At 62.1% G+C, this 25,557-nt stretch overlaps 4 protein-coding genes across 4 annotated transcripts; 2 read left to right on the top strand and 2 right to left on the bottom strand.

Annotated features, from left to right (window-relative positions):
* Positions 1–208: 208 nt before the first annotated feature.
* CHLRE_09g400600v5 (uncharacterized protein) lies at positions 209–5,499 on the top strand. Its single transcript, XM_043065996.1, has 10 exons — positions 209–1,524; positions 1,812–1,959; positions 2,053–2,090; positions 2,150–2,501; positions 2,747–2,769; positions 2,858–2,913; positions 3,140–3,404; positions 3,625–3,803; positions 4,379–4,563; positions 4,713–5,499. Exons 1-10 carry the CDS (start codon positions 943–945, stop codon positions 5,144–5,146), a joined length of 2,262 nt encoding a protein of 753 aa, XP_042920803.1. The 5' UTR covers positions 209–942; the 3' UTR covers positions 5,147–5,499.
* A 2,632-nt stretch (positions 5,500–8,131) lies between these two features.
* On the top strand, positions 8,132–11,790 carry CHLRE_09g400650v5 (ribosomal protein S6). Its single transcript, XM_001695050.2, has 6 exons — positions 8,132–8,288; positions 8,417–8,552; positions 9,774–9,969; positions 10,777–10,851; positions 11,033–11,170; positions 11,385–11,790. Exons 1-6 carry the CDS (start codon positions 8,151–8,153, stop codon positions 11,446–11,448), a joined length of 747 nt encoding a protein of 248 aa, XP_001695102.1. The 5' UTR covers positions 8,132–8,150; the 3' UTR covers positions 11,449–11,790.
* Positions 11,791–12,982: 1,192 nt separating this feature from the next.
* CHLRE_09g400700v5 (uncharacterized protein) lies at positions 12,983–15,358 on the bottom strand. The gene is made up of 4 exons (XM_001695154.2): positions 14,889–15,358; positions 14,543–14,712; positions 13,995–14,360; positions 12,983–13,778 (listed from the first exon to the last, which is right to left on the bottom strand). Exons 1-4 carry the CDS (start codon positions 15,085–15,087, stop codon positions 13,611–13,613), a joined length of 903 nt encoding a protein of 300 aa, XP_001695206.2. The 5' UTR covers positions 15,088–15,358; the 3' UTR covers positions 12,983–13,610.
* A 100-nt stretch (positions 15,359–15,458) lies between these two features.
* On the bottom strand, positions 15,459–24,708 carry CHLRE_09g400750v5 (uncharacterized protein). Its single transcript, XM_001695156.2, has 16 exons — positions 24,145–24,708; positions 23,590–23,778; positions 23,122–23,169; positions 22,832–22,851; positions 22,261–22,409; positions 21,793–21,968; positions 20,700–20,826; positions 20,353–20,515; positions 20,134–20,194; positions 19,862–19,994; positions 19,507–19,549; positions 19,088–19,160; positions 18,770–18,868; positions 18,370–18,444; positions 17,898–18,074; positions 15,459–17,520 (listed from the first exon to the last, which is right to left on the bottom strand). The coding sequence occupies exons 2-16, from the start codon at positions 23,758–23,760 to the stop codon at positions 17,203–17,205; spliced, it is 1,833 nt and encodes a 610-aa protein (XP_001695208.1). The 5' UTR covers positions 23,761–23,778; positions 24,145–24,708; the 3' UTR covers positions 15,459–17,202.
* Between the last annotated feature and the right edge of the window lie 849 nt (positions 24,709–25,557).

Genomic DNA, 25,557 nt, shown 5'->3' with positions numbered 1-25,557 from the left:
TTCAAAGCGGAAATAGTATAGGAGTCGCATAGTGTCAATTCTACTGCGGACCATGTCTGGCACTCTCCACGTCAGGTGCGTGCCACCCGTCCCCGCTCTCCCCTGGCACAACCCTCACACAACCGTGGCTGGGGCCCTCTGCGAGCCTTGCGGCGATGCAGGTCGCTTGGCCTGGACCAGCTGCTGCTTGCAATGCATTCAAGAGATCGCTTATCAGAGTCACGAGGACTGGAAACGATGTTGGCGATGGCATGTTCTCGCACGCTCAAGCGGCATCTTCACCGCTCCGACTGGATTGTATGATGGCTCCAGAAGTCATGGAGAGCAGGAAGTGATGCAGGCTGTGTGGCGCGGCTGGCCATGAGTGCTAAAGTTACATCCCCTCTCTTCCTCCCCTCCGCCTGTTGAGGAACATCCCAAAACGGCCGTTCCTGTTGGGCCGACCTTCTCGAGCGAGCGAGAGTGCTGGCATCACGCAGTCATCTCAAGCCACTCCACATCAACGTATGCACATTTAGGGGGGCCCGCCAGTCTAGTGGCGCTCGACTCAAGCGCAAACTGCCATCGCGCCCTGCGTGAGTAGTGCTCGCTGGTGCTCGTGATGATCTCGCTGCACACAAGTTATTTGAATGTTTTGGTGCGTTACTATCTCAGTTGCACAGATACAGTATATCTGCCCTGGCATTAAGCCATTGCCAAGGAAGAGCGTATGTATGTATCAGCGCGCGCGCACTGGCCCACCTTGCTCACATGGATGCACTAAAACGTGTGTGCCAGCATTCATACGCATTTCCCACGGGCCTTGAGGGTGGAGCAAGGCTGGACCCGAATGAATTCCGTACCACTCCAATCCCCGACAGCAGGCACCCCGGTACATACACAAAACCCGCGCGCTCCTGTACAGAGCCTGTAAGCAACTTGACTTGAAGACGATTGCATAAAATGACGGTCCTTTGGGGGCTCCTCTTGGTGGCCCTGCTGGCAGTTGTGAGCGTGCCCGTTCAAGCCTCCTCCGTGTGGAAGCCGCACATCTTGTGCGCCGGCAATACCTGCGATGCCAGCGGCATGTGTTTCTCCGCGTCAGCAGCCAAGTGGATGTGGGACAGCTGCCCCAGCGCCGGCTGGCAGATGCTGGGAAAGGCAAATGTCACGGATGACTCAGCGTGTGAGCTCTCCAGCAGCTGCAGCTGGTCGCGCTCCTGTCCCGAAGACAACGTTTATGTCTCGGCGAGTTGTGGTGATTGCTGGGGCTGCGTGGAGACGGCGGCGGGCTCACTACAGCAGCAGCAGATTGGCATGTCCGTCGTCGGCCGCGCTTACGTGAAATGCTGCCCAAAGCGCTTGCGCGTGAATTGCGCTGAGATGCTTCCGTGTGTCTTTGAGCCGACCGCTGAGTCTCTCGTCGCTCATGTGGACATCGGCGGGGCCGCTCAGCGACGTCGTTCAGCCGCAGCTTGCGCAACGCCAGACTCGTTCCTTGGGGACTTGCTAGCGTCGAACATGTCGGCCGACCCCGTGTTCCGAGTAAGTTCGGAGTTCAAGCGAAGCGGTCTGGGAACGTGGCCTAAACACGCCTGCCTGTGACTTGCCTCCGGTTTCCCATGAGGAAACCACCCCCATCCCCTGCTGTGCACATGCTCCGCTGGTATAGCACCTCGCAGTAGGCAGGGGAGAATTATACGGCCGGTGCGCGCGGCAGGTGCAGGGTTTTTCTGCGGATTGGGGGATTGGGTTTCGGCACGCACGGCACGAATCCTCCTGTTGATTGTGTTCTGCGTCACCCTAGTGCCTCCACGCACCCGTCCACGCAGGGTGCAGTGAACATGTTCCCGCCTCTAGGCGCCGTGATGACCACCATGCCCTCGGTCTTCACCTGGTACGCGGCGCGCTGGGACGCCGGCATCCGCCCGGTCGTCAGCGCCATGCTGTGCGGCAAGAACGGCGCCGCCAACTCGATCGGTGCGTACAGGGCGGCATGTCCCTCTTGCAACTTCTTGTCCGGTCGTCAGCCCGTGCAAGTCCGGCGCGCAACAATCCGTTAGCCCCCTTCAGCCTCCGCTCTCGCATCGCTGTTCACTCGCCCGCCCGCTGTTCCCTACCTGCCCTGCCGGTACCGACCATGCACCCTCGCGCCCTCCCCTGCCCTCAGACTGCGGACCGCGCCATCTCCGTCCTCAGGCGCCTGCTCGTGCCCGTGGCCCAGAGCGCGCTGGACACCACCCCCGGCTCCGTGCTCTTCGACCTAATCAACAACGACCTTGGATTCGCCACCAAGAACGTGAATGCCTACCTCACTCGCGACAACGTCCAGCTCGCAACCAATTTCATCCAGGCCTTCACCAGCAGCACGGATGAGGACACGCTGTCGCTGCTGGTGGAGGCGGCCGACCTGGCGGGCGGTGCGGTGGGTGCCGACTACGACTACGGCAGCGTGCTGGGCTACGTCGCCAACAACCCATTTGGCATTGTGGGCGTGCTGGTCGGCCTGGGCGCAGAGCTGCGTGAGTCTGGGGCGGGGGGGCGGGGGCAAGCTGGCGGACGACTGGAGTACGGCACAGCAGTAGTAGGGGGGGCGCGGCGCGGGAGGAGTTGTGGTGAGCGGGGCGGCACGGGTTACACACACGGGCCCGCAAGGGTGCCATGCGTGCCAGCTTATAGCACGCACACCACCTGTCCACATACGCTTCCTGCCCATAAAGTACCCCTGCCAACAACGGGATCCCCGCCGCACGCGACACGCCTACAGTGTCCGTGGACAGTCGTGTGACTGTGGGGCGCCGTTGTGGATGTGCTGGCCACCATGACAAAGACGGCGCTGGACGCCAACGCCAACCCCGGCTCGGATGAATTCGAAAAGGCCATGCTGACCATGACGGCCGGCGAGAAGGACATGTTCCAGAAGATGCAGGCCAAGTGAGTCAGTTGGGTGTTGGAGAGAGGGCTGTGATTGAGGCTGGGGTGATGGAATACGGGGCACTATGCGGCGTGCGCCGTGCGCCTTGTGTGCAATGAATTGGGACCTGACCCTCCAGCACTCTTCCCTCCCCCCTCCCTCTCTTCTCCTCCTGTCCTCCACAACCACCACAACCACCACAATAACCATCATGCCACCGTCATGCATCTCCTCACCGCCGCGCAGCCTGGCCCAGCTCAAGCCCGCCATCAAGGGCATGATCCAGGTGCTGGAGCGCTACCCGGACTACCAGGTGGCGCTGGCCGCCCCCAGCCTGAAGGACGTTGTCACGCCCACCACCCAGACCCCCTCCACCGTGCCCGACGCCGCCAACGCCTGCGCCGCCTCCAAGGACGGCGCCGACACGTTCCTCACCAGCAAGCTCGCCACCGACTCCACCTTCCTGTCGAGCCTGGCAACACTACCGTACATCGGCAACATGTTCCAGACGGTGAGTGAGAGGGGGAGCCTGGGCGGGGTTGCCGGGAGCGTGCGTGAAACAACAAAGTTCCGTGCTTTGTGCGACTTGTTGGGGAACTGTTTAACGTTGGGTAACATGCAGGAGAACCGACTTAAGAGGCTCGAGAGCAAATCGCGGGGCGTGTGAGGAAGGGGGTGTACCTCACCAGTCCACGGTGCTGTTGTTGTCTTCACGCACGTTTCACTTGCAGATCCCGGCTGTGGTGGACTGGTGGGTGGGCGCCTACGACAAGACCGTGGGCGTGGTGATGCGCCTGGCTCTGTGCAACACCAAGGTGGCGGACATCGCCACCAAGGACATGGACCTGGCCCTGGCGGCTCTGAAAGACCTGGCGCTGCCTGTGGTGAAGCGCTTCCTGGTTACCAACAGGTGAGGCGAGGTGGAGATGCACGGCACATGTGCGTGCATGACGGGTTGGGCGGGGTTCGTTGCCATTCACAACCAGCGCGGGTGAGCGGTGCGGTCCGGATACCAGCAGGTACACCGCGTGGGCCTGTGTGAATGGGCGAGGCACGTCTCGCCCCTCCACGCACTGCATCATGTGCTAGACAGCAAAAGTAAGGAAGCATGATCAGCATCCTTACTTTCGGTTGGCGTGATGCTTGTTTATGTGGGCGGGCGACGTACAGAGGCGAGTGTGTGAGGAGGTGTGGCTGTTGCCGGCCAACGGTGCCAATGAACTACTCAAGGCTCGAAGCTCCGGCAGGTCCAACAGCAGCATACACCGCCTCGCGGTGAACCCAGCGCGCGCGGCTCTCAGCTGTTCCCAACTGTCAACCACTGTTTATGTAAGACCCAACTTAGGGGTACAATACCTCGCCCCCACCCACACGTGGACTACACCTCCCTTACATGTCCGTCTCCATCCCCGCCATTCCTACTAACTATGTCCAAACCGTCCCCAATGCATCCCACGCCTCCGCCATCCCACCTCCGCCCCGCAGTGGCATCATCCTGAGCCAGGCACTGCAGAAGAACTTTGGCTTCAACACCTCCGACATCGGCCCCGACTACCTGACAAAGCAGGTGGTGTCGGACGTGGTGCAGTTCCTAAAGGACAACGAGGCAGACCTGGACTACGGTCTAGCCTACGTGCCGGGCGTTGTTGGCTACGGCCTGCTCACGCTGAGTGAGTTCGCTTGCTTTTTTGGCTTCGGTTAGCTATACTATAGTGCGCGTGGTTTGCGACGTTGCAACTGGGGGACACTCTACCTTCCGTAACCCTAGCACAACTCCTTGCCCAATCCACCCATTCCTCTCCCCACCCACCTCACGCAGTGGGCTTGGACGACCGCTTCACCATCCCCGACCTCATCTCCGACGCCCTCATCGCCATGTATGCCATGGCCGAGGTGCCGGTGCAGGTGCTGGGCGGCGGCAGCAGCTCCTCCTCCGCCTCCGGCCGCCGCATGATCGCCGACACCACCTCGCCCCTGGCCGCCGTGCTCACGCTCTCCACGGACCAGAAGCAGGCCTTCAACACCTTCTCCACCAGCGTGCTTCAGGTCCAAGCCCAGACCACCAAGGTTTTGTCCACCGTAGGCGTCAGCACCAGCGCGCCGCTGCCCGGCGCCGCGCCCATCCCCACCCTGGCCCCGGGTGCGGGTGTCAAGAGCGATGGCGGCAGCGCCGCTGGCCTTGCCGCCCATGCAGGCCTGCTGCTGGGCTGCCTGGCGGCCCTGGCTTTCCAGAAGTTTGAAGGGTTTGTGTAAGGAGTCCCGGTGGCACCATGGCACATGGCACATGCGACTCACATGGTCCGCTTATGGGCGTAGCGCAGTGCACGTGCTTTCGTTTGGTTTATGGCTATCAAGCCGCTCTTTGGGTGTTGATGAGCATCCTTACTTTCGGTTGGCGTGATGCTTGTTTATGTGGGCGGGCGACGTACAGAGGCGAGTGTGTGAGGAGGTGTGGCTGTTGCCGGCCAACGGTGCCAATGAACTACTCAAGGCTCGAAGCTCCGGCAGGTCCAACAGCAGCATACACCGCCTCGCGGTGAACCCAGCGCGCGCGGCTCTCAGCTGTTCCCAGCTGTCAACCACTGTTTATGTAAGACCCAACTAAGACGTACAATACCTCGCCCCCACCCACACGTGGCAGTAAGAATGCGGATGTTACAGAGGGGACAGTCCCAGCACCCGAAGACGCCGAGCCATCACATGCTATCAGGGCCCAACATGACTCCACCAACCCCGACTTTGCTGCAAACCCTCCCGCGGGCAAAGTCCGTGTGACTCCGCGCACAGTGAGTCCTAGCCAAGCCTCAACCCGCCAGAGCCCCACCGCTGTGCCTCAACGTCACAAGCCTAGGCACAGAAGTGCCGGGAAACGTCTAGGCCGCAGGACACACGCACAGCGCACGCACTAACCAGGGCGCAAGCGTCCAGGTACTAGAACAGTCGCCCACGCGTGAATCCTGCCCACACACAAAGCCACCAACCACGCACAACCTCTCACGGCGAGGGAGGCGGGGAATCAGCGTCATACGGCAAGCGCAAAACCATGCCGTCACCAACAGCCCGAGATATGAAGGGATGCGCAAACGGCACAGCGTCCCAACCCTTTGGCCTGATACCCAAAGTCACAAACGTCTGGAGCCGACCCCAGAAGTCAGCTACGACGGCAAGTCCAATGCTCAGCACCCGGGCCGACGGCAGCTTCGCTCGCGCCGCCAGCCCGGCCATAACCATACGCTGCCGACCAAAGTCCAGGGCAGACATAGCAGCGAGACACACCACATCCCACACAGGTGGCGCAAGCCCATCAGGCGGGCGCACCAACCACAACTCCTCACGAGAGAAGGCACTTAGAGCATCCTCTGGCACGAAACCCATAGCCATTCCCATGTTTTCCCGCAGGGACAGCGCCACAGTGCAGTCCCAAAACCAGTGACGCCGGTCCCCATCCTGCATGTCAACCCCACACGCCCAACACGGGTCAACAGCAACGCCTCGCGCCCGCTCGCTAGCATGCCGTGGAAACGCCCAGCAAGCGTTGGCGGCCACACGCCACAGTGCTTCCTTATGATGATTCTCCCATTTCAGCGACCACAAGCGGGCCAAGGTGCACACGAAGGCCCCCGCCGCCAGGGCAGCCCCCACCCCCGACACACCCGCATCGCACACATACTGCAAATGCTTAGCCTTCAGGGCGGCTAACTGTGGAGCCATTTGTAGCACGGTCCCCGCCTTCACCGTGTAGGCAGTGAGCAGGATGGGCGGCCCCCCGCACTGCAACCAGCCAGTGAACGCCCCAGTGGCAAGCACACACAAATGAGGGCGTGTCCGTGCGCCTTGGTGCCCCGAATCCAACTCTGCTCACCAGGTGCAACTACAGCCATATGCGCGTCCGCTCCCTACAAAGTTAAGTCCGGCGCATACATGGTATTGACAAACACCGGGAGCGCTGTGCAAGGTAGCGGCCCCATGGCCGCGCGCACCGGCAGCACACAACGGGCGGCAGTGTGTCGTCCGTACGGCCGATCCCTACCACCAACCCCAGCCCTCAGCCCACGGAACTCAGCAGAGAAACCCCCTGGCCCTGCTGATACGCCATCTAACCCCTTGAACCCCCAATCTCCTTATGGCCCCCTCGCCACCAGCAGTGCCCCCAACCCGCAGTCCCTGGTGCTGCAATGCCCAGGCCCTAATGCGCCATGTGTGTACGACGACTGCTGCCAGCTGATCGACGGCCCCGCCCGCCATCAAGCGTGGGGCAGGCGGCACCTGCATCGGGCACATCAGACTCTCGCAGGAGCCTTGCACAGGCTAGGTGGCGGCGTGCGAAGCGCACGTGTCGGCAGCCGGCGAGCCACACGGCCTGCCTGACCCCACATACACTTATGAACTTGAGAACGGCGTAGCGCAAGGACTATCCCAGGGTGGTTAAGCTGTCAGGCTAAGCACAGAACAGCAAGGTCACCTACACTCACTGAGCACAGAGCCCGAGCACCCGGCTCCTGCCGCCTCCTACCGCCAGCGTGGAGTACGACACAAGCAGCCCTTGCTCGCGACTGATGTACGGTAGCATGCCAGCGCGCGCAATTCTAGCTGCAGGCGCCGTGTCAGTGTGTCCCCACGGTACAGGATGAACTAGCTACCCTGTGGCGTATCCTCCTCGGATACAGGTGGAGAGGGCGCTCTGTCCCAACCACATCGCATTGACACTTTCCGAGTAACCGCCAGATGCCGACAGTAGAGTTTCTGCAAGAGGCCATATGGCTGGGGACAAAAGCGAGCGACAGTCTGGTTGGAATGCTGGACATGTCGTTTTGGGCATTAACCGGTCAGGCACTATTAATACTGAGCTGATCTCTGCACACGCAATCAAGCGCAGCATCACATATAAGCGCTCTGCTGGGGCTCGCGAAGAACCGGCATGGGCAATTGCATGGGGGGCGCTCGCTCGGCGGGGGACAACCCGGTGTGCCGCGCTTATGGCTCTCTCTTTCTGCGCGCCATCCAGGTTAGTTCCTAGAGCAAACAATAGCAAGGGCGGGTTTGCACTCAGCGCGGGAAGAGAGCGCCGCCGAGAGCGGTGACCGGCGCAGCGGCGAGGTCGCAATATCATTTGTGCATGATTTTGGAGGCTCTGCCTTTGACATAAGCGCTGGGGCTGGCTTTTGGTCGACGCGGCTGGCCGACCGCAGCGCATTTCCCGGCGACTTGCTGAGTGACAGCGTTCTTGCGCCGCTGCAGGTGAGCAGCTTCAACAAAAATGAAGCTCAACATTGCCTACCCGGCAACCGGCTGCCAAAAGAAGCTGGAGGTGGACGATGAGGCCAAGCTGCGTGCCTTCTACGACCGCCGTGTGGCCGCTGAGGTCGATGGCGAGGTCCTGGGCGAGGAGTTCAAGGTGCGTTTGCTGCGGAACAGCTGGTGCCAAAAATTGTCTGTGTTCGCGGGGCTGGGCGGCCGCCGGCCGCCCGCACCTCACTGGAGCGGCCACTTACTGCTGGGCTGCTTCCGCCGTTCCGCTGACAGGGCTACGTTCTGAAGATCGCTGGTGGCCAGGACAAGCAGGGCTTCGCCATGAAGCAGGGTGTCCTGACCAATGCCCGCGTGCGTCTGCTGATGACCCCCGGCGACCAGGGCTTCCGCGGCTACGGCCGCCGGAAGGGTGAGTTACTAGCAAAAAATGGCGTGGGGGCGCAGGCAAGCCGGCAGTTTTTGGTCGGTCGGCTGCGGGTGACGGTGGCGCTATGGCGCCTTTGCAGCGTGGATAATGGACCATAGTTACAGGCGAATTCTGTAACATCAGCATTTTATCAGCGGCAGCAAGCTGGAAACCATCTTTTCGGCGCGAGCGGCGGGAGGGCGCAGCAGCATCGGCGGACCGGAGCCGCAGGCGAGCGTGCTGGCTGGGTGACCTTGGCATAATGATTCGCAAATACTACACCGGACACGTCGCTGGAGGAACTGGGCCGACCCGGGCGACGCCGGCGGGTCCCTACTGCCGGCGTGTGCGGGCTCGCCCTGCGGGGGCCGCGCAGTGCTGCCCTGGTGCTGGCTGGCGGCGTGGGGCAAAAGCCACAGCGCACAGTCTGAACGAGGAGCTGTGATGCTGCTGGGGCTGGTCAGGGCGTGGTGGAGTGGCTGCAGCTGGTGATTCGAAGGGGAGGAAGCAACAAACACAGCAGGCGGCGGGGCTGCAGGACGGGGACCGCGGCTGCGCCGGCGTCAGAGCATGCGGCGCTCCCCACCGCAGCAGAAATTGCAGCAGCCCCGGCAGCTCTGGCAGCCCCCACAGCTCTAACCACATGCCAGCCTGTGCCTGCGTCTTCAATGCGACCTGCTTGGGGACAGGACCTGCTCGGCGCAGCCAGCGACCCAGCCAGTCGCGGCCGGGCAGGCGCAGGGGGATGGGCAGAGGACGCATGCGGGCACGCTCAGGCTTCGCGGTGCTGCTGGCGATGTTGGCTGGTTGGATGCCGCTCCTTCGCCTAGCAAGAACCGGGAAGGGCACAGCAACATGCAGCCTGCAGCAAGCACGTTGCAGCGGGCCCAGTCGGCGCCGCTGGTGTACTAGGCTAGGTGTACAGCAGTGGCAGCCACGACAGCCGGACCAGCCTGCCAGCAAGGGCAGGGGGGGGGGGGGGCAGCTGTTAGATGCGTTTGTGTTCTGTCTGCAACCAAGTACGGGCCCGGTACTGACATGCCCGTTTCCCTATCCCTCTCGTCCCGTTGCCCTGCAATCGCCGTGCCTGCCGCCGACTGCTGCTCTGCTGCTGCTCGTGGCGTGGCGTGCTGCTGCTCTCTGCTCTGGCGCGCGTGCTCTGGCGCTCCCTCTCGGCCTTCCCTGGCTCCGCCTTGCCTGTGCACATCTGATTGATGGCTCCAGGCGAGCGCCGCCGGAAGTCGGTTCGCGGCTGCATCGTGTCGCCCGACCTGGCCGTGCTGAACCTGGTCATTGTCAAGAAGGGCGAGCAGGAGCTGCCCGGCCTGACTGACGAGGAGAAGCCCCGCATCCGCGGCCCCAAGCGCGCGAGCAAGATCCGCAAGATGTTCAACCTGGGCAAGGTGGACGACGTGCGCAAGTGAGTGCCTGGGTATTATATGCATTTTGGGGGGCGGGAACTAGGGGTTGCTTGCGAGTGGCGGGTGGCGGCTGGGAGGGCGAGGAAGTGGATTTGGGAGGCAAAGGGAGGGGCGAGTGGTGCGGGGAAGCGGGAACTGGGTGGGCAGGGAGGGGTCCCGGGCACTGGCGGCGGCTAGGAATCCCTGTCCAATGGCAGATCGGGTGAGATGTAGTACAAAGTGCTCAGACGATCGGCTGGATCAACATGCGCCAAGCGCCGGCGGAGCCCTGGTTCTGGAGCGACAGCCGGAGCTGGCAGCTGGAGCTGGCAGCTGCAGCGGCGGGCCAGCAGCACCAGGGGCAGCTCGGACCTGTGGAGCTGCCCTCAGCCGGAGCTGCAGCCTGGTGTCCGCGGGCGCGCAGCTGGCGGTTAGCATGGTCATGTGGTATGCAACCGCCGCCGCGGTGTGCAGCTGCCACAAAGCAGCGACACCGGGCAGTGCCATTAGTAGCGGCGAGCACCATGGGGTTGGCGTTCTGGCCGTGGCACCGAGCTGGCGTTGTACACGTGCAACTCGGCGGCGCAGCCATGCAGCCCTGGCGGTGCATCCTGCAAGCAGCTTGACCACAGAGCCCCAGGCGGGCTGGCAAATGTGCAGACAGATGACAGGGCATATGAGCAGCGGTGGCTTACAACTGCTGCCGAAGGCGCAGCAAGGATGCGGGAGACAGCGACAGAAAGTTCAACGTTTCTTCGTCTTGAGGCTGCATTAATTGACCCCATGTCTCTGCCCCACCCCCCTTCCTCCCTGCCCCTCGCTTCCAGGTACGTCACCATCTACTCGCGCGAGCGGACCGACAAGAACGGCAAGAAGCACCGCAAGTGCCCCAAGATCCAGCGGTGGGTGGCTTGCGGCGCCGTGGGGTTCGGGTGCGGGCGGGCGGCTCTTACAGACACAGCAGCAGGGCGCGTCAGGGCGGGTGTTGCACGGGCTCATGGCACAGATTTGGCGACGACACACTGGCTCCTTCCATTCTTGACGCCGCCTGGCTGCTTCCTCGCTCGCGCGATGCCACCGCAGGCTGGTGACCCCCGCCGCCCTGCAGCGCAAGCGCGCCCGCAAGAGCCTGAAGAAGCGCCAGCAGGAGAAGAACAAGACCGACGCGGCCGAGTACCACAAGCTGCTCATGCAGCGCCTCAAGGAGCAGCGCGAGCGCCGGTGAGGACACGAGGGCGGAAGTGGCAGTACCGTCGCAGCCATTGCGGGTGCTGGGAGGTCCGCTGTTTGTAGCGACTTCGCGCGTAAACCAGGCGCACCACCACGCCCATTGGATTGCATGCATGCTGGTGCTACTGTGTGCACCCATCGGCTCGACTTTTCTTACTCATCCCCATATCCCCCACCTTGAACCTGCTCCCACCCCATCTCACAGCTCGGAGTCGCTGGCCAAGAAGCGCGCCATGCGCGTGGCCAGCCAGGCCTCCAAGGAGGCCTAAGCGCCCCCACCTGGAGGCCCCCAGCGCCTAGGCCCAGGCCAGGCGGGGGGCGACCCCGGCCTCGCCTGTGACGGCGCCGGCGCGGCTGGGGCGGCTGCTCTCAGCGGGCAGCGGCAGCGGCACGTCGTGTCTCGTGGTGACGTGGCGCCGTCACGGTGCCGCAGCAGGCCGCGGCCGCGGGCCGCGGCTCCAGCTGAGGGGGGCGGGAGCCGCTGGCTCCGTCGGCCGCGGCGGCAGCGGGCGGTGCTACGGTGGGCGGTGGGGCCCGGCGGGGGAGGCAGCATCGCCGGGCGTTGTGCCCCGCCCTTCGCACGTGTGCATCGGATGTAATGTGGAAAGCTGCGCGCACAGGTCCCTGCGGCCCGCTCCGTTCCCCCGGGTTGATATGAGTGTCCATCGCCACAGCCGCATGACAGGACTGCGCCCACAGTCGGACGACAGTGTGTCAGACAGGGTTTGGCTCTGTGGCACTTTCAGCTCTGTGGCACTTTCAGCAGCTTTGGCTCGGACAGATGTGTATACAGTTGGCCGCCTACAGCCACGCGAAACTGTAGCACTCGTATGTCAGATCAACACCAGTTTCAGGGAAAGCTGACGTTTTGGTAGCCCAAAACCATCGTTCATGGCTGGATACTAACCAGGTCAAAGTCAAAACACTACCTCTACGCAGCACCCCGGCTTGCACCCTCCCCTCTGTCCCATTACGCACCATGTACTTATTACGGTAGCCGCGCAGCGGTTGGTGATGCTATGCGGGATCGCAGTCCCCAGGTTAAGCAGACCCGGCCCTTCCCAAGCCCCGTGTATTGAACCGTGTAGACCTGTACTCTTGTAGTGTGGGAGAAGGCCATCGCAGATGGCTAGAAACAAACACTGGAAGGGGCTAAGTTTCGAACAGGGGACTCCCCTGGTTTCGAACGTAGTGCACCAGTTATGCAGACCAAGCACGTAACCTGCTGTATCCCGTACGATGCGCATCGTCAGCTAATGAGATTTCGCATGTGCTGCCGGCCTTTGGCTGCTATTCGGAGTCACTGCCCCCCGCTACATGGCCCGGTACGCCCACAACTACGGTGAGGACGAGGTGTACGAGCCCATGGACGGCCAGGCGTCGGCACCTGCGGCGCCGGCACCTGGGGCGTTTGGGGCAACGGCGGCACGAAACACGTAGCATGGCGGTTGACACGGTGCCGAGCAGGGCGTAAAGGTGGATGGAGCATTGGATTGCGAGGGCGAGGGAAGTTGTGTGCCCCCTGCCCCCTGCCCAATAGGGAACACGGGGTTGCGGTCACGCACCTGGTTGGACGGCAGTAGATACCAGCCTAAGCTCAACCGAACGGGGACGGTGCGGCGCAGGCGTCGTGTAGCAAGACGGTTCCACGCGCGATGGTCCTGTTGGATAGGCACTGCAGTGCTGAACTGCGGGGTATACGCACTAGCGGACCGCTAAGCGATCCATGGGGCGAGCCACATAAACTTCACGTTATGTGCCAATGTCATGACACGAGGGAGGATGGACGGCAGGTGAGGACACCGTACAGTACACGATAGGTTGCAGCACACAGCATCTTGCGCAGCACGCATGCTCCTCACAAGGCCTCGTGTCCTGCCTCGCCACAACGTTCCACCTATTCCACCTAAAGCATCTGACGCACAAGCTCGCATCCGTCGTTAGATTCAATGCTAAAGAGCCCATTGCTGAAAGCTCCGTCATTAGATTCAATGCTAAAGAGCCCGCCGCTCAAAGCTGTGTCACACTGAGTAAAAGTCCTTGCCTCCCCGTAGCATGTTCGGTACTGGTACCTGACGTGCGAGCAGACGTCAGCACTTCACACGCACTCCAGTGCCGTCAGGTGAGATCAACACACACGCTTTACACAAACGTCAGAACGCTGGCATGGGCATGGTACAGTACATGGTGAGCGACGACCTACCCCTCACAATTGCACCCCGTTACCAGCCATACCATGCCATGCGATGCCTTGTCCGTGCTCACAGCGCTGTGGTGTGACTGGCGGATCCAACCGTCCCATTGACAGCACCTACACGCGGCGCCAGGTAGGGCTCCGGACCCACCACCGTGACCGCCCTTAGCACCCCCAGCCCGCACGGACCCGGAGCTGCCGCCACCCCGGCGCCTGCCCTGCTACAGCCTTTGCCTGCTACTGCACGCGACGACGCAGCGCCTCCGCCCGCGACAGCGAGTCCTTCATCTCCTTCAGCCAGCCGTCCGCGGCCTGGCGCGTGCGCTCCTCGGCCTCGCGCACGGCCGCGGGCAGGCTGCTGATGACCATGCCCGGGTACAGGCCCGTGAAGAGGCGGTACATCAGCTGCGTTGGCGCCGGCAGAGGCAGCCACAGTCACAGTCAGGGATGGGTAATGGATGCAGGCGCGGAGCGGTATGCTGGGTGCGCAGCATGTGCTGCCGAGCACACACAAGGCACGACAATCCGTTTCCCCTGCTGCGCCTCCCAAAGCACGCGCCGCGTGGGACTGCCCGGACATGAATTGCCGGGACGTGACGCAGCACATGCAGGAGATTTTACCTGGATCAGGTTGCCGGTGTCAGGTGTCGGTTTGAAGAGGCCTGTGGTTTGCAGAACGCTGCAATTGGACATGCGAAACGTCTCGCCGTTGCTGGTTGTGAAGTCAATGCCAGTCGCGACGCCACCGCCACCACCGCCACCGGCGGTGCCATGACCAGCGGCGCCGCCGGCGTGGCCGCCATTCCCGCCGCCAATGGTCGCGGCGCCCACCGCCTCGATGGTAAAGAACATCCAGTCCTTTGTGTCCGTCACCACCACCTGCACCGGCGCCGCCGGGTAGCTCGCGCCAGGGCCGGTGGCGGCGGCGGCAGCGGCGGCTGCAGTGATTGCGTTCGAACGCGCCAGTGCGATGCCGGTGGCCAGTGCCTACAAGTTACAGAAGATCACACAAGGTCCAAGATTTCGAACAGTCCGTACGCGCCGGTATGATCTCAAAGCGGGTGATCCACGCATAGCTCCTACTGAACAGTGCCGCAACCTACCTGCCTACAATAATGAAGTCGAGTCGCTACTGTTGTGACCTATCGCTGCCGCCCTCACCCACCCACCTGCCACAGGTGGTCGAAGCTTAGCAGCGCCTTCACCTCTACAAGCATGGCCGCCGTGCAGCCCTCCGCCATGCCAGCCAGCAGGCCGTAGGTCAGCGCCGTTTCGCGGGCACTCAGCACATCGTCAACAGCTCCCGTGGGGGATTGAAGCACCACCAGCTCCACCGGCCCTGTGCGGACAAACATGTGTATAGCTGCGTCACAGGCCGCGTAGCCCTCCGCCTCTGCTACTCTGCTCCACGTCCCAGGAACCCTTCACCCCCGTTTGGCTGACCTGCTGCGTGCGGGCTCACGATGCGCTCCTCAAACCGCGTGCGTACGAACCCTCTAAGAGTACGGTACGTACCTGGCCAGGGCCTGGGGTCCGCAGCAGCCGCAGCAGCAGCAGCAGTCCCCTCCTCCTCATCATCAAAGCCCGCCGCCTCCTGCTCCTCCTCAAGCCCTAGTGCGCTGAGCATGAGGCGCCCCGCGCTAAGGCGGATTAGCACACCCAGCAGCTCGGAGATCAGCAGATACCGCGGCTTCTCGCGGGAGGAAGGGCGCATCACATCAAGAAATTTAGTGACAGGAAATCGCATCAAATAAAGAAGGGCGTCCTCAACCTCGCGATCAAGCGGGGGAACTTGAGGGGCCGCGAGAGGGCCTCGCTCATTGAAACTGTTTAAGGTTTTCGGAAACCTTCTGGGTAATTTGCCGTGAGCAGCTTCGAAATCAATTCGTGTTCTTAGAGAAGAAAATCCTTGCCGAGGACTTCCCGCCGAGAGTTGTGATGAAAGCTGCATTGTAGAAGGCTGCATGATTTATGGCTGTTTTCAGGACAAACTTCGGGGTCGGGATGGGGGCGAAAACAACTTGTTAAGGCAAGTGCTCTCGCCGTGCGCACCCAATCCCCCCCCCACAATCCCGATGCCCAGCAAACAACTTGGGGTTACACACGGGGCTTTTCGGGAGCCGCTTCCTGATAGGCACCAAACAGCAGCAGCGGTAGCAGCAGCAACAAGAGCACTGCTACAGCGGCTGCTTTTGCCATGCAGATAATTACCACACGTGACAAGCCCTGTGTGCTGCCGCAGCTGGGAGTGTGCTGGCACTCCGTGCGCTCACATGCGGACACACGCTGGCTTTTAGAACCACCGGAATGCAAGAGCAACCGTGCAGGCTAAAGCGGATGGGGAGTCCGAATGCCCCGAGCCGAATGCCCTGAGCCGAATGCCCTGAGCCAAATGCCCTGAGCCAACAAAGACCTACATGCAGAAACAGTAGCATGTGCGCATGCGACGTACCACACGCAGAGCAACGTCCAAATTACCCGCCCGCACACCCAACCGCCCACCACCACCACCACCACCACCAGCTGCAAAACAGCTCTGATCCGCATCCCCTAAAGGACCCACATGTGCAGTTGCGCACAGTAAGCATTAGCCCGGTTTGCATTTGCTGTACTGCCCAACGGACTGCGACACGGCGCGCCGTCACGTAGTGACACGGGATGACACCATGATACACAGTTGCACACCGGGGACGTGTCGCACCAGGAGGGTCCTGAACCACCAACTGCACCCCGGATCAAGCTTGCGGCACGTGTGAGGGAGCGAGCACACGCACGCAACATTAACGGCCCCGGCCCCATCTCTGTCTGCTTACCAGACCACACTGCTATGGCGCAAGCGCTTGCAAACATTGAACCCTTACCCCAGCCCCCATACTAACACCCCACCTGGATCCATCAACGTGACACCCACCCTAAGCAGCAAACACGTCTGGTAAGGCGCGCGCCGCGCCGCTGCCTCTGGCTACCTTGACCCCTCGTTATTCACCAGCGCTGGAGGATCGCCGTACTGGATGTGCACGCGCAGTGCCCGGCGCTACGCGGCTACCGTTGCTACATCCAGTGGCCCGTGGCTCCGAGCGCTGCTGCGAGTTACGCCGTTCGACTAATTGATTAATGACTGCGCCCCCCCCCCCATGCTGACGGCCCTGCCCCACATCTTGAGCTACTCAAATTTCTCAATCACACAAACGCCACCACCAGCTGTAAACACGCCCAAACCGTGCCCAATCATAATCGCACATCCGTGCGCCGTTGCAGCCATGCATACCCACTACCTTGCCTGGGCTCGCCTTGCATTTCATGCAGTTCCGTGTAATTTGGTACATCGCGCATCAGGTCTGGTGGACAGACCACATCCGAAGCTACAACCGAAGAATTGATGGGAGGGCGGCTGGCCCTCGCTCGCAGCCTCACGTTAGGTGCGACATGGGCACGAGATGGGCACGTGGAGGCAAACTCGTGGTGACATTCGCAGCGGCCATTTGGGTCCGCTGCAAGACCAGCAAGCACCAGCCATACTCACTCGCCCGCACATCCAAACAGCTTGCGTGGCAGAATTCGGTCAACACAAGCACGTCAAGGCAGCAAAACCGTGCCCCAAAATTTCAACGTGCGCTCTGCCGACGCGTCCAGACAGTGCACCATCAACCCCCGTGCAAGTGCATTGGCCGGTCCAATCCTCGCGCTGCGAGGCCAGGTTCCCGTAACTCCTGCCGCCCACAACCCCGTCCCTCCTTTATAGCAATGCACTGCGGCACGCGTGCCTCGCGGCATTGCTGCGTGGTTGCACAACCCTTTATTCTCTGGAGCTCCCGGCCTGTCGTCATTCTTATTGCGGTGGCACCGTGTCACCGCTACCCGCGGCGTCGCCCACCCCCGCTGACGCAGCGGCGCTTGGCACGGCGGACCCGCCAGCGCTACTCGCACCGCCAACCGCCGACGTCAGCATTATGCCGCCCGCCGCCGCTGGCGTGGCGGCGGCGGTTGTGACGGTTGTGGCGGTTGCCGTGTTGTGCAGGCTGGAGTTGTGTGCGGAGGGGTTGGCAGAGCTGTTGCGCACGCTGTAGTCCATGCCCGGGCCGCCGTTCATGCGCCGCTCCATGTTCAGAGACATGGCCGCCAGCACCGCATCCGACTTGGTGGGGACCTGGGGCGGCCGAGGCGGCAGCAGGGTCGCGAGTGAGGGCACGACTCAGGGGCAGGAGATGAGCGTAGGCGGGCCAGGATGTGCGGTTGCTGCTTGATCTGGCCCTTTGCGGTGGGTCCCGGAATGTGCCCCAAAAGGGAAGAGGCGGGCGATGAGGTGGGCCTCCGGAAGGGCGGCCGTGTGCGAGGCAGGTGCGCACGGAAGGAGCATCAGGTGATGCCTAGCGCCCATTGCAGGATGAGGGCTGAGGGCTGAGGGCTGAGGCTGAGGCTGAGGCGGCAGGCGGTGGTACGGCAACTATGTACCTGGCTTCTTCAGCCACCCGCACACTGCTTTACCAACGCCCCACGCCGCCCCCCGCCGCCCCGCCGCCGTACCTTGGAGCTGTGTACGTTGACGGCGCCCGCGGCATTGTACTGCCCGCACGCGGCCATGTCCATGCCGGTTGCCTCCTTGTCCGCGCCCACGCGCAGAAGCCCCGCGGCCTTCATGCCGAAGAACAGTATGCACATGTTGAAGGCCGACCAGCCCGCTATGACGGCGATTGCGATCACCTGGGTTGGGTGGGGCATGGCCGGGTGGGTCGTGGGTGCCGATGGGGCGCGGGTCATGGGGTGTGGGTGGGATGTGGATGAGGCTTCAGGAAATTGAACTTGGAGTGGGGCCACGGTGATCTCTGACGCACATTCACACGCCCAAACGGCAATGTCAGAATCCAAGCGCGCACACACAGGCACGCGCATGCCCACAAGGGAACGCACGTGGGCACACACACACACACACACACACACACACACACACACACACACACACACACACACACACACACACACACAGAGGCCGCCGCACCTGGCACAGCAGCAACTGGGCATGGCCGCCGTAAAAGAGGCCCATGCGGTGCCCGCCTGGCGGCACGTTGTAAACCTGGTGGAAATGATGGAAGCGGAGGCGGAGGTGTGCGTGTGTGTTGGTCAGCATGAGGGCACCGCGTACGGCGTGAGGTGCACGCATGTGCATGCACTGTGTAGGCACGGAGCAACGAGCGTCACAGGTACGCCGAAAGGTGGGTGCGCAAAAAGAACACGCAAGGCCTCGGCCCCTTTCGGCGTGCTCACGCACCAACAACGCCACTGCCCTTCTGGAGCTCGCGAAAACACGCAGGCACATGCAGCACCCCTCAACGCAATCACAAATACATATAGTCTCAACGGCGCAACGACACGCTGGTGCGCACAGGTGCGCAACGCACCTGTGTGATGTAGCCCTCATTGGCCAGCAGGCCTGTGAACAGCAGCCCCCACACGCCGCACATGGCGTGAAGCGGGAAGGCGCTCACGGGGTCGTCGACCTGTGCGTAAAGCGAGGAGGGAAAGGGGCAAGGGAAATGACTGGAGAGGCTCGAACGAGCTGAGGGAAAGAAATGGAAGGGAGGCGACGCGGGCAGCTGTGGGAGGGTTCAGGCAGGATTGAGGTCTCGGGGCGACGGCTACACCCGGATCACACGCGTGCCGTACACCCACGTGTCACACACATACGCGCTATGTTTAACACACACACGCGCACCTACCTTGAGTTTCTCCAGCAGTTGCTCGCCGGCCTCGTAGAACAACGCCGAGATGGCGCCGCAGATGATGGCGGCCCTGCGCAGTGCGGGTGCAGGGGGAGGGGGAGGGGGGGGGGCGTGCAGGGGGTGAAGCAGATTGAAGAGGCGCGGAGAGGGGCAGTAAAGATGCCGGCACATGCACTCGGCGCGCTGTGCGCAGCCGCGGTCAAAGCGGGAGTGGACGTGTGATAGAGTCCGGGCGCTCCCTGCCAGGCTGCAGCCTCTCCCTGCAGCCGGTTGTGCTGGGGTCATATACACCAATACACATCATCCACGCCTCCCCGGCCCCCCATGTTCCACAGCATCTCTCACGAACGGCTCCATCCCCCGTGAGCCTGACTCCCCGATGAGTCCCCATGCAGTATCCTTGCAGCAGAACCCACCAGGGCTCAATGACGGAGCAGCCCGACGTCACCGCCACCAGGCCTGCAGCAGGGTGCAGCACGGCGTTTCAGGGCATTTGGTGGCATAGCACACACGTCAGCTGTCTGATGGAGCCATGGGGGGACGTGGGTCATACCCTCAGCCCGCACTTCGCCTTCCGCGGCGTCCCGACAAGCACTCGTGTGCCTCTAACCCGGCCCCAGCCCCGGCCCCGCCGTCGCCACACGTCTCCGCCCACTGTTCGTTGTCAATCATCGGACCATAGAACGTTGGGCACGGCACGGCGCGGCACGTTATCCCCTTTCCCCGCCCATGCCCGCCCTCTCCAGCAGCCCAGCCTGCACTCCCGCTCACCCGCCAGCGCCCCGATGCAAGTGGACAGCAGGTCCCACACGCGGTGGCGGCCGTAGTTGAGGAGCAGGTTGGACAGCGCGCCCGAGCAGGCGGCCAGTGTGGTGGTGACGGCGGTGCGGGACACGATGGTGGCCTGCGGGTGGTGTGTGTGAAGGCGTGCGTGTGTAAGTGTGAGGAAGGAAAGACGGCGTGTGTCGGGGGCATAGAGGGGGATGGTTCGGTGAGGCATGGGCGAGTTCGCGCGCGCTTACACAACAAACATACACACTGACCTGCAGGTAGTCGGAAATTGCCAGCTTGGAGCCGGGGTTGAAGCCGTACCAGCCAAACCACCTGCGGGCAGGCGGGGGATGGGGTGGCGGGGGGAATGGCAGTCGGGTGTCATGCACACGCGCGCGCGTACTTTTCTTTCCCTAAACCCCACCCCACCCTCCCAACACACACTCTCACACACACACATACACACACACATTTCCGCCACGTGCACTCACAGCAGCAGTGTGCCCATGAGGTACAGCTGCGGCGCGGCGGTGGCGCGGTACAGCTGCGCCGACACCTCCCCGGTGGAGCCGGGGGCGTCGAAGCGGCCCACACGCGGCCCCACCGCGATGGAGCCGATGAGTGCAGCCATGCCGCCCACTAGGTGCACCACACCTGCGTGTGCGTGTGTGTGCGTGTGTGTGCGTGCGGGTGCGTGCGTGCGTGTGAGTGTGTGTGCGTGTAAGTATGTGGATGCACACATTCATGTTAAAGAGCACAAGGAAAACATGCATGTGTACGGCTTCCGGAAACGGAAACGCGCGGGCTGAAGGGTCACCCGCCCACCACGACCACCCACCTGAGCCGGCGTAGTCGATTGCTCCAATGCCCAGGATGCGGTCGTTCGCGTTGCGAGCCGACAGCCAGCCATCAGGCGCCCACAGCCAGTGGGCCACCACCGGGTACACCCAGGCAGGCATAAAGGCCTGTGCGCACAGGGGGGGGGGGTAGGAACAAACTTTTTTGACCCCATGCCACAAAACCTCGGACCCCCCGACCGACCGACCGACCGACCCCCCCTGCCGTACGACCCCCCAAAACCCCCTCAGAACCCCTTAGTGTTTTGTCAGGTTGGTGCCAATTGACTGCTCTCGGTGAGCTCTATCGCTATGTTGGATGATCCGCCTTGGGAACACACTTTGACCGACCGACATGTGGACAAGTGGACATGTGGCCCGGCCGCCGACAAGTATCCTGATAGACTGGCCTGCTATGCAACGGCTTACTTCAATGTTACTTGATGATACGAAATGTGCTGACACGTTCATCCATGCAAAACCCGGCCGGCACCGGCCTGTCCCTGACCAGTTCCCCAGGCATCTCCCGAAATGCCGACATGCCGCTCCCCAAACTGCCCCAAACTATGCACGTGTGCTGAGTCTGGGGTATACCTACGCACGCATCGTTGAGCTGCACCCATTGCGCCGCGTGCTGCAGGACAGAAGCGCTAGGAACAAAACTTGGCACGAACCTGTGCAAAACCTCTTGGAGCCCCACCCCAACTTTTGAGAATGGATCCCCCTTTTACCCAGACCGACCGACCGACCGGCCACTTTGAGGGGTCATCACTTTGCACCCAGAAACCCATTTTCGATTTTGAAAGCGGATTCGTGATTTTCTCGTTGAGCTCTATCCATTTGAGGCATGGGGTCTGTTTCGGAAGATTCTACCCCCCCCCCCCCCTGGTGCGCATGAGGGTTGCGTTCGCCGCTGGTCTAGTCAGGCCAAGTTGCGAGTACATGCGGTGCTAGGGAGAGCAGGCCAGGGTGCTGCTTACATTGGAGCAGGCTAGAAACATGCTGTGAGTCGGGATTCATATAGCGCCGGTGCGAGTATCTGTGTGGAAGGGAAACGAGACGAGGGTTTGAGAGCACACGACGCAACGGCCGCACCGCGTAGATGGTGTAGGACGCGAAGGTGGCTCGCTCCGCAATGGAGCCCGACAGGATGGTGGTGGAGGCGGAGCAGAAGGACCAGTTCCAGATGAACAGGTGCCAGGGGTTGGGCGGCTCAGAGCCGGGGCTGCCATCCGTCTGCGATAGCGCAAAGTCCCAGTTGCCGATGAAACCTGCGGCCAGTCAAAGAGGGGCAGTTGGAGGGTGGGTGATGAGGAAACATGGAGAACATCCAACAGCAGGTTGAATGCAGCTGTTGTGCCAAACGGATGCAAATAAACCTCAATTACGGAAGTCCTCAGCATAACTGCATCATTCGGCCACGTCCATCCACGCCCGACCGTGTTCGAGAGCTCGCCCACAGGTGCGACGGTTCGCTACCTTCACGCACTGCCCAGCCGCGTCCAGCCACGTCCCACCGTATCCGGTCCATCACGACTCCTGCCGCACGGCTGCACCACTCACCGTTGGTGTAGCCGTCCTTAGCGCCGAATGCGAAGGCGTAGCCCACCAGGTAGAATGCGATGCCGGCGATACAGGTGTCGAAAAAGTTCTTTATGAAGATGGACACGGTGTTCTTGGGGCGCACCACCCCGGCGGCGAACAGCGCAAACCTGTGGGTGTGTGTGGGGGGTTGCAAGGATTGGTACAGAGAAGTGTAGCGAGGTAGACAGCAGGTGGGGGGGGACACACGTGATGGTGCGCATGAGGTTGTGCGTGTGAGGCGGTGCGTGTGAGGTGGTGTTAGGGAAACGTAACAGGTGATGGTGGTGGTGTATGCGTGTGTGGGGAGGGGGGGGCGGGGGGCCGTGTGAGGTGGGCGTGTGAAATGCTAGGTGAGATTGGGGCAAGCGGTCGTGAGTGCGGGATCAGCAGTGGCGGCGCATGGACAGATCGAATTGAGGTATTGGAAGCAGTGCGTACAGGCGGGGCTGAAACCCAGCCTGCATGCTACAAAACGGGTGCAACACAACACGTTCCAGCCACAACTTCGCTCCTTCGTGCTTAGCCACGTGGCACTGCGTCCAGTGCTCACCCGAGCTGCATGACGAACACCTGCGGCGCAAGGCAAGCATCCGTGGAGAACAATATTAGCACGCACGCAGGCAGGCAGGCAGGCGGGCAGGGAGGAAGGCGGTCGGTGCGATAACATATGTGCACTGGTGCATCAAGGCAGCCTGCATGGGCCTTCGAGCCTGCCGCCATAGGCAGGCTGCAGGCAGGCTGCTGGCATGGCCGCAATGGCAGTCTCACAGCTCCAAGGCCCACGGCTGCGCAGCAACAACCCCCTTGACCGCAGGAGGCCCTCTTGGCCCAACCTCTTACCTGGTATGCTGACGCCAACACGAAGCTCACGTTCAGTCCATACTCGACCTAGCGGGTGCGAGTTGGAGTGCAGCGTGCGGGAGGGCAGGCAGGGCAGAGCCACCGTCACAGCCATTCAATCCGCTGGAAAGAGGGACGCACGCAACTTGCGATAGCATCCGCAGATGGAGGCCCGAGGGCGCACGCGACTTAGAAGCTAAAGCTCTGTTCATGTGGAACTATGTCAGCCCGAGCCCAGATAGAGGCATGCACGCACACACGTACGGTACACGCACGCAGGTATGCGCAGACACGCTTGCCATTGTCTTTTCTCCGTTAAGCACGCGCACAGTGCAGCTCCCTCAACACACACACACACACACACACACACACACACACACACACACACACACACACACACACACACATGCAATCGCGTGCACACACGTGTGCCTCCTACGCACCAAGCGACCCCAGCCGCACCCTCACCTGGTCCAGCGCATTCTGCGCCCCCCGCAGCTCCGCCACCGTCCACTTGGTGACGGCGCCATTGGGCCCCAGCTGCGCCACATCGGTCCCCGCACAGATGGTGGCGGCGGTGGCTGTGTCGCCGCCCAGAAGGGCTGTGACCTGCGCTAGCTGCAGGGGGTTGCACCCCATGGCGGCCGCGGCGGTGGTCTGTGGAAGGCAACAGGCCGTGGGCAGGTCAGGGGGTCGGTGGGAACTGGGAAGGGCCGAAGGGCGGGGCTGGCAAGGGGCAGGAGGAGGCGCGGTGCGGCACGGCGCGGGGGCGCGCGGGTACAACGAAAGGCAGGGGCAACGTCGCACGAGAGTAGATGGACAAAGGTGGACGGGAATTGAGTAAAATGGCTGCGCACGAGCGATAGGTTTCTCCCGTGTCGAGCACCTTGGAAACGGGCGACTCACTCCGCGCGGCGCAACGCGGCGCTCGGGCCCTCGCCAATGATAAGCCGCACCGCTAGTTTGACATCAACTCTACAAGCGACAAGCACAGGAGCCATCGGACTGCACAGCCGGGCTCACCTGTAGAATCTGCTGCACCGTCGGAGACCCCAGTTGCACCGTATCCTAGAAGTCGCGCAGGCCTCTCCTCTTTTCAGAACTAGCCACAAGCAGTAACACTGAAGGGCGCGGAGCTGAAGCGCAAGCCACGCCTCCCTGCGCACGCTGTCAACAGGTGGCCGGCTCCAAGTTCGATATATGGAGGCCTTTGCACCTGCTGATGTTGAGCAAACGACGTTAATTAGCTTCTAGAGCCCAAACCGTTTGCCACAGGCGGCACGTGCGGGGTCTTTCTGGTGGACTCCTTTCCGAAGGGAACGAGAATGCATAAACAGAGAGCAGAATGATGCAGCGCGCCTCTGCGAATGCGCTTACCAGCAACCCTTAGCCCTAGAACCTTGCTCCGCTGGCTCTTCCCACTTCCCAGCAAGAATTCGGCTCAACGTTTGTAAAGCTGTTTAATGATCGAGTTCATGTACGCTGATCATATCGGCCTCGCCACAGGGCCACGAGCTCATGTGTGCGAGGCTTGTGTGCAGCAGGCTGAGTTAAGCTCCGCGTCTTTCTTTGAAACAGTCAGGTGTATGTGGAAGTGAACGTTGGCTATGAGAAATTACTGTGCCGGCACATCTCACACACGCCTCACCTCGGTCAGCGATTGCCGGCCAATGAGCAGCCCACAGCAGCGGTTGGCCCACATGCAACATCTACGAACAAAACCCAGCGTGATCGAAGCCATAAGCGGTGAGGTGGAAATGCCAATTGCTCATAATCAATGGGCGCGCGTCTTAAACGGGCAGCGGCTGCTCTGTCGATCCTGTTGAGGGGCCGGCCCGCTCACAGTCTGCTCCTCTCTTGGCCGGCACTTCAGCTTCGCCGCGCATACATATGAGCAGGGGCGTTGTGCCCGGCATGGAACTGGATCGACGGAGGCGCAATTGTCTGCGGGAGCGCGGCGTTCGCATTATCAAGCTCGGCACGCCAGGGTCCTGGCCGCCCCGTCCTGGGTCCCGACTGGCCCAGGCATGTGTTCATGGGACAACCCTGTGACAGGCCCGTTTCCCCGGAGCGCGCTTGAGCCCTCTGGGACTACTTGCCGGCTTGCGCAGTTGCGTGATGCTTGTAAGGTAAGCAATCAAATACCTATTGCCTGATAGCGGCCCGGTGAAGGGCGCGGTCCAGTGTGAGGTCTGCAGTGTCGCGTCACGCCCGCCATGCGAGCGTCATCAACAAAGGTGTGATAGGTGTCACCGGCCGTACTCCGCCTCACTCGTGTACAGCTTCCCCAGCCACACCAGCTCGGCATGCAGCTCAGCCGTCCCGCGCACCTGCCCGCCTGCCGCGCCTGCCCGCCTGCTGCCCCTGCTGCGCCCGGACCTGCGCGCCTGCTGCCCCCGCCCAATCCTGTTGTCCAAGCAGCCTCTGCACTTGCGT

The sequence above is a fragment of the Chlamydomonas reinhardtii genome, chromosome 9, assembly GCF_000002595.2.
Source record: "Chlamydomonas reinhardtii strain CC-503 cw92 mt+ chromosome 9, whole genome shotgun sequence".
Classification (NCBI taxonomy): Eukaryota; Viridiplantae; Chlorophyta; class Chlorophyceae; order Chlamydomonadales; family Chlamydomonadaceae; genus Chlamydomonas; species Chlamydomonas reinhardtii.
Note: the sequence above shows the minus strand (reverse complement) of the source record. Positions and strands in the feature narration are given on the sequence as shown.

Bases quoted from the DNA above. Each gene is read 5' to 3' on its own strand.
- CHLRE_09g400600v5 (XM_043065996.1), top strand. From the start codon at position 943: ATGACGGTCCTTTGGGGGCTCCTCTTGGTGGCCCTGCTGGCAGTTGTG. The intron at 1,525-1,811 runs GTAAGTTCGGAG...CCGTCCACGCAG, and splicing joins CGGCCGACCCCGTGTTCCGA to GGTGCAGTGAACATGTTCCC. The intron at 3,405-3,624 runs GTGAGTGAGAGG...TTTCACTTGCAG, and splicing joins TCGGCAACATGTTCCAGACG to ATCCCGGCTGTGGTGGACTG.
- CHLRE_09g400650v5 (XM_001695050.2), top strand. From the start codon at position 8,151: ATGAAGCTCAACATTGCCTACCCGGCAACCGGCTGCCAAAAGAAGCTG. The intron at 8,553-9,773 runs GTGAGTTACTAG...TGATGGCTCCAG, and splicing joins CGGCTACGGCCGCCGGAAGG to GCGAGCGCCGCCGGAAGTCG. The intron at 11,171-11,384 runs GTGAGGACACGA...CCCATCTCACAG, and splicing joins AAGGAGCAGCGCGAGCGCCG to CTCGGAGTCGCTGGCCAAGA.
- CHLRE_09g400700v5 (XM_001695154.2), bottom strand. From the start codon at position 15,087: ATGCGCCCTTCCTCCCGCGAGAAGCCGCGGTATCTGCTGATCTCCGAG. The intron at 14,713-14,888 runs GTACGTACCGTA...TTGTCCGCACAG, and splicing joins GGACCCCAGGCCCTGGCCAG to GGCCGGTGGAGCTGGTGGTG. The intron at 14,361-14,542 runs GTGGGTGGGTGA...TGTAACTTGTAG, and splicing joins GCTTCGACCACCTGTGGCAG to GCACTGGCCACCGGCATCGC.
- CHLRE_09g400750v5 (XM_001695156.2), bottom strand. From the start codon at position 23,760: ATGGGGTGCAACCCCCTGCAGCTAGCGCAGGTCACAGCCCTTCTGGGC. The intron at 20,516-20,699 runs GTGGGTGGTCGT...ACGCACACGCAG, and splicing joins AATCGACTACGCCGGCTCAG to GTGTGGTGCACCTAGTGGGC. The intron at 19,161-19,506 runs GTGGGTTCTGCT...CGCACTGCGCAG, and splicing joins TGCTCCGTCATTGAGCCCTG to GGCCGCCATCATCTGCGGCG.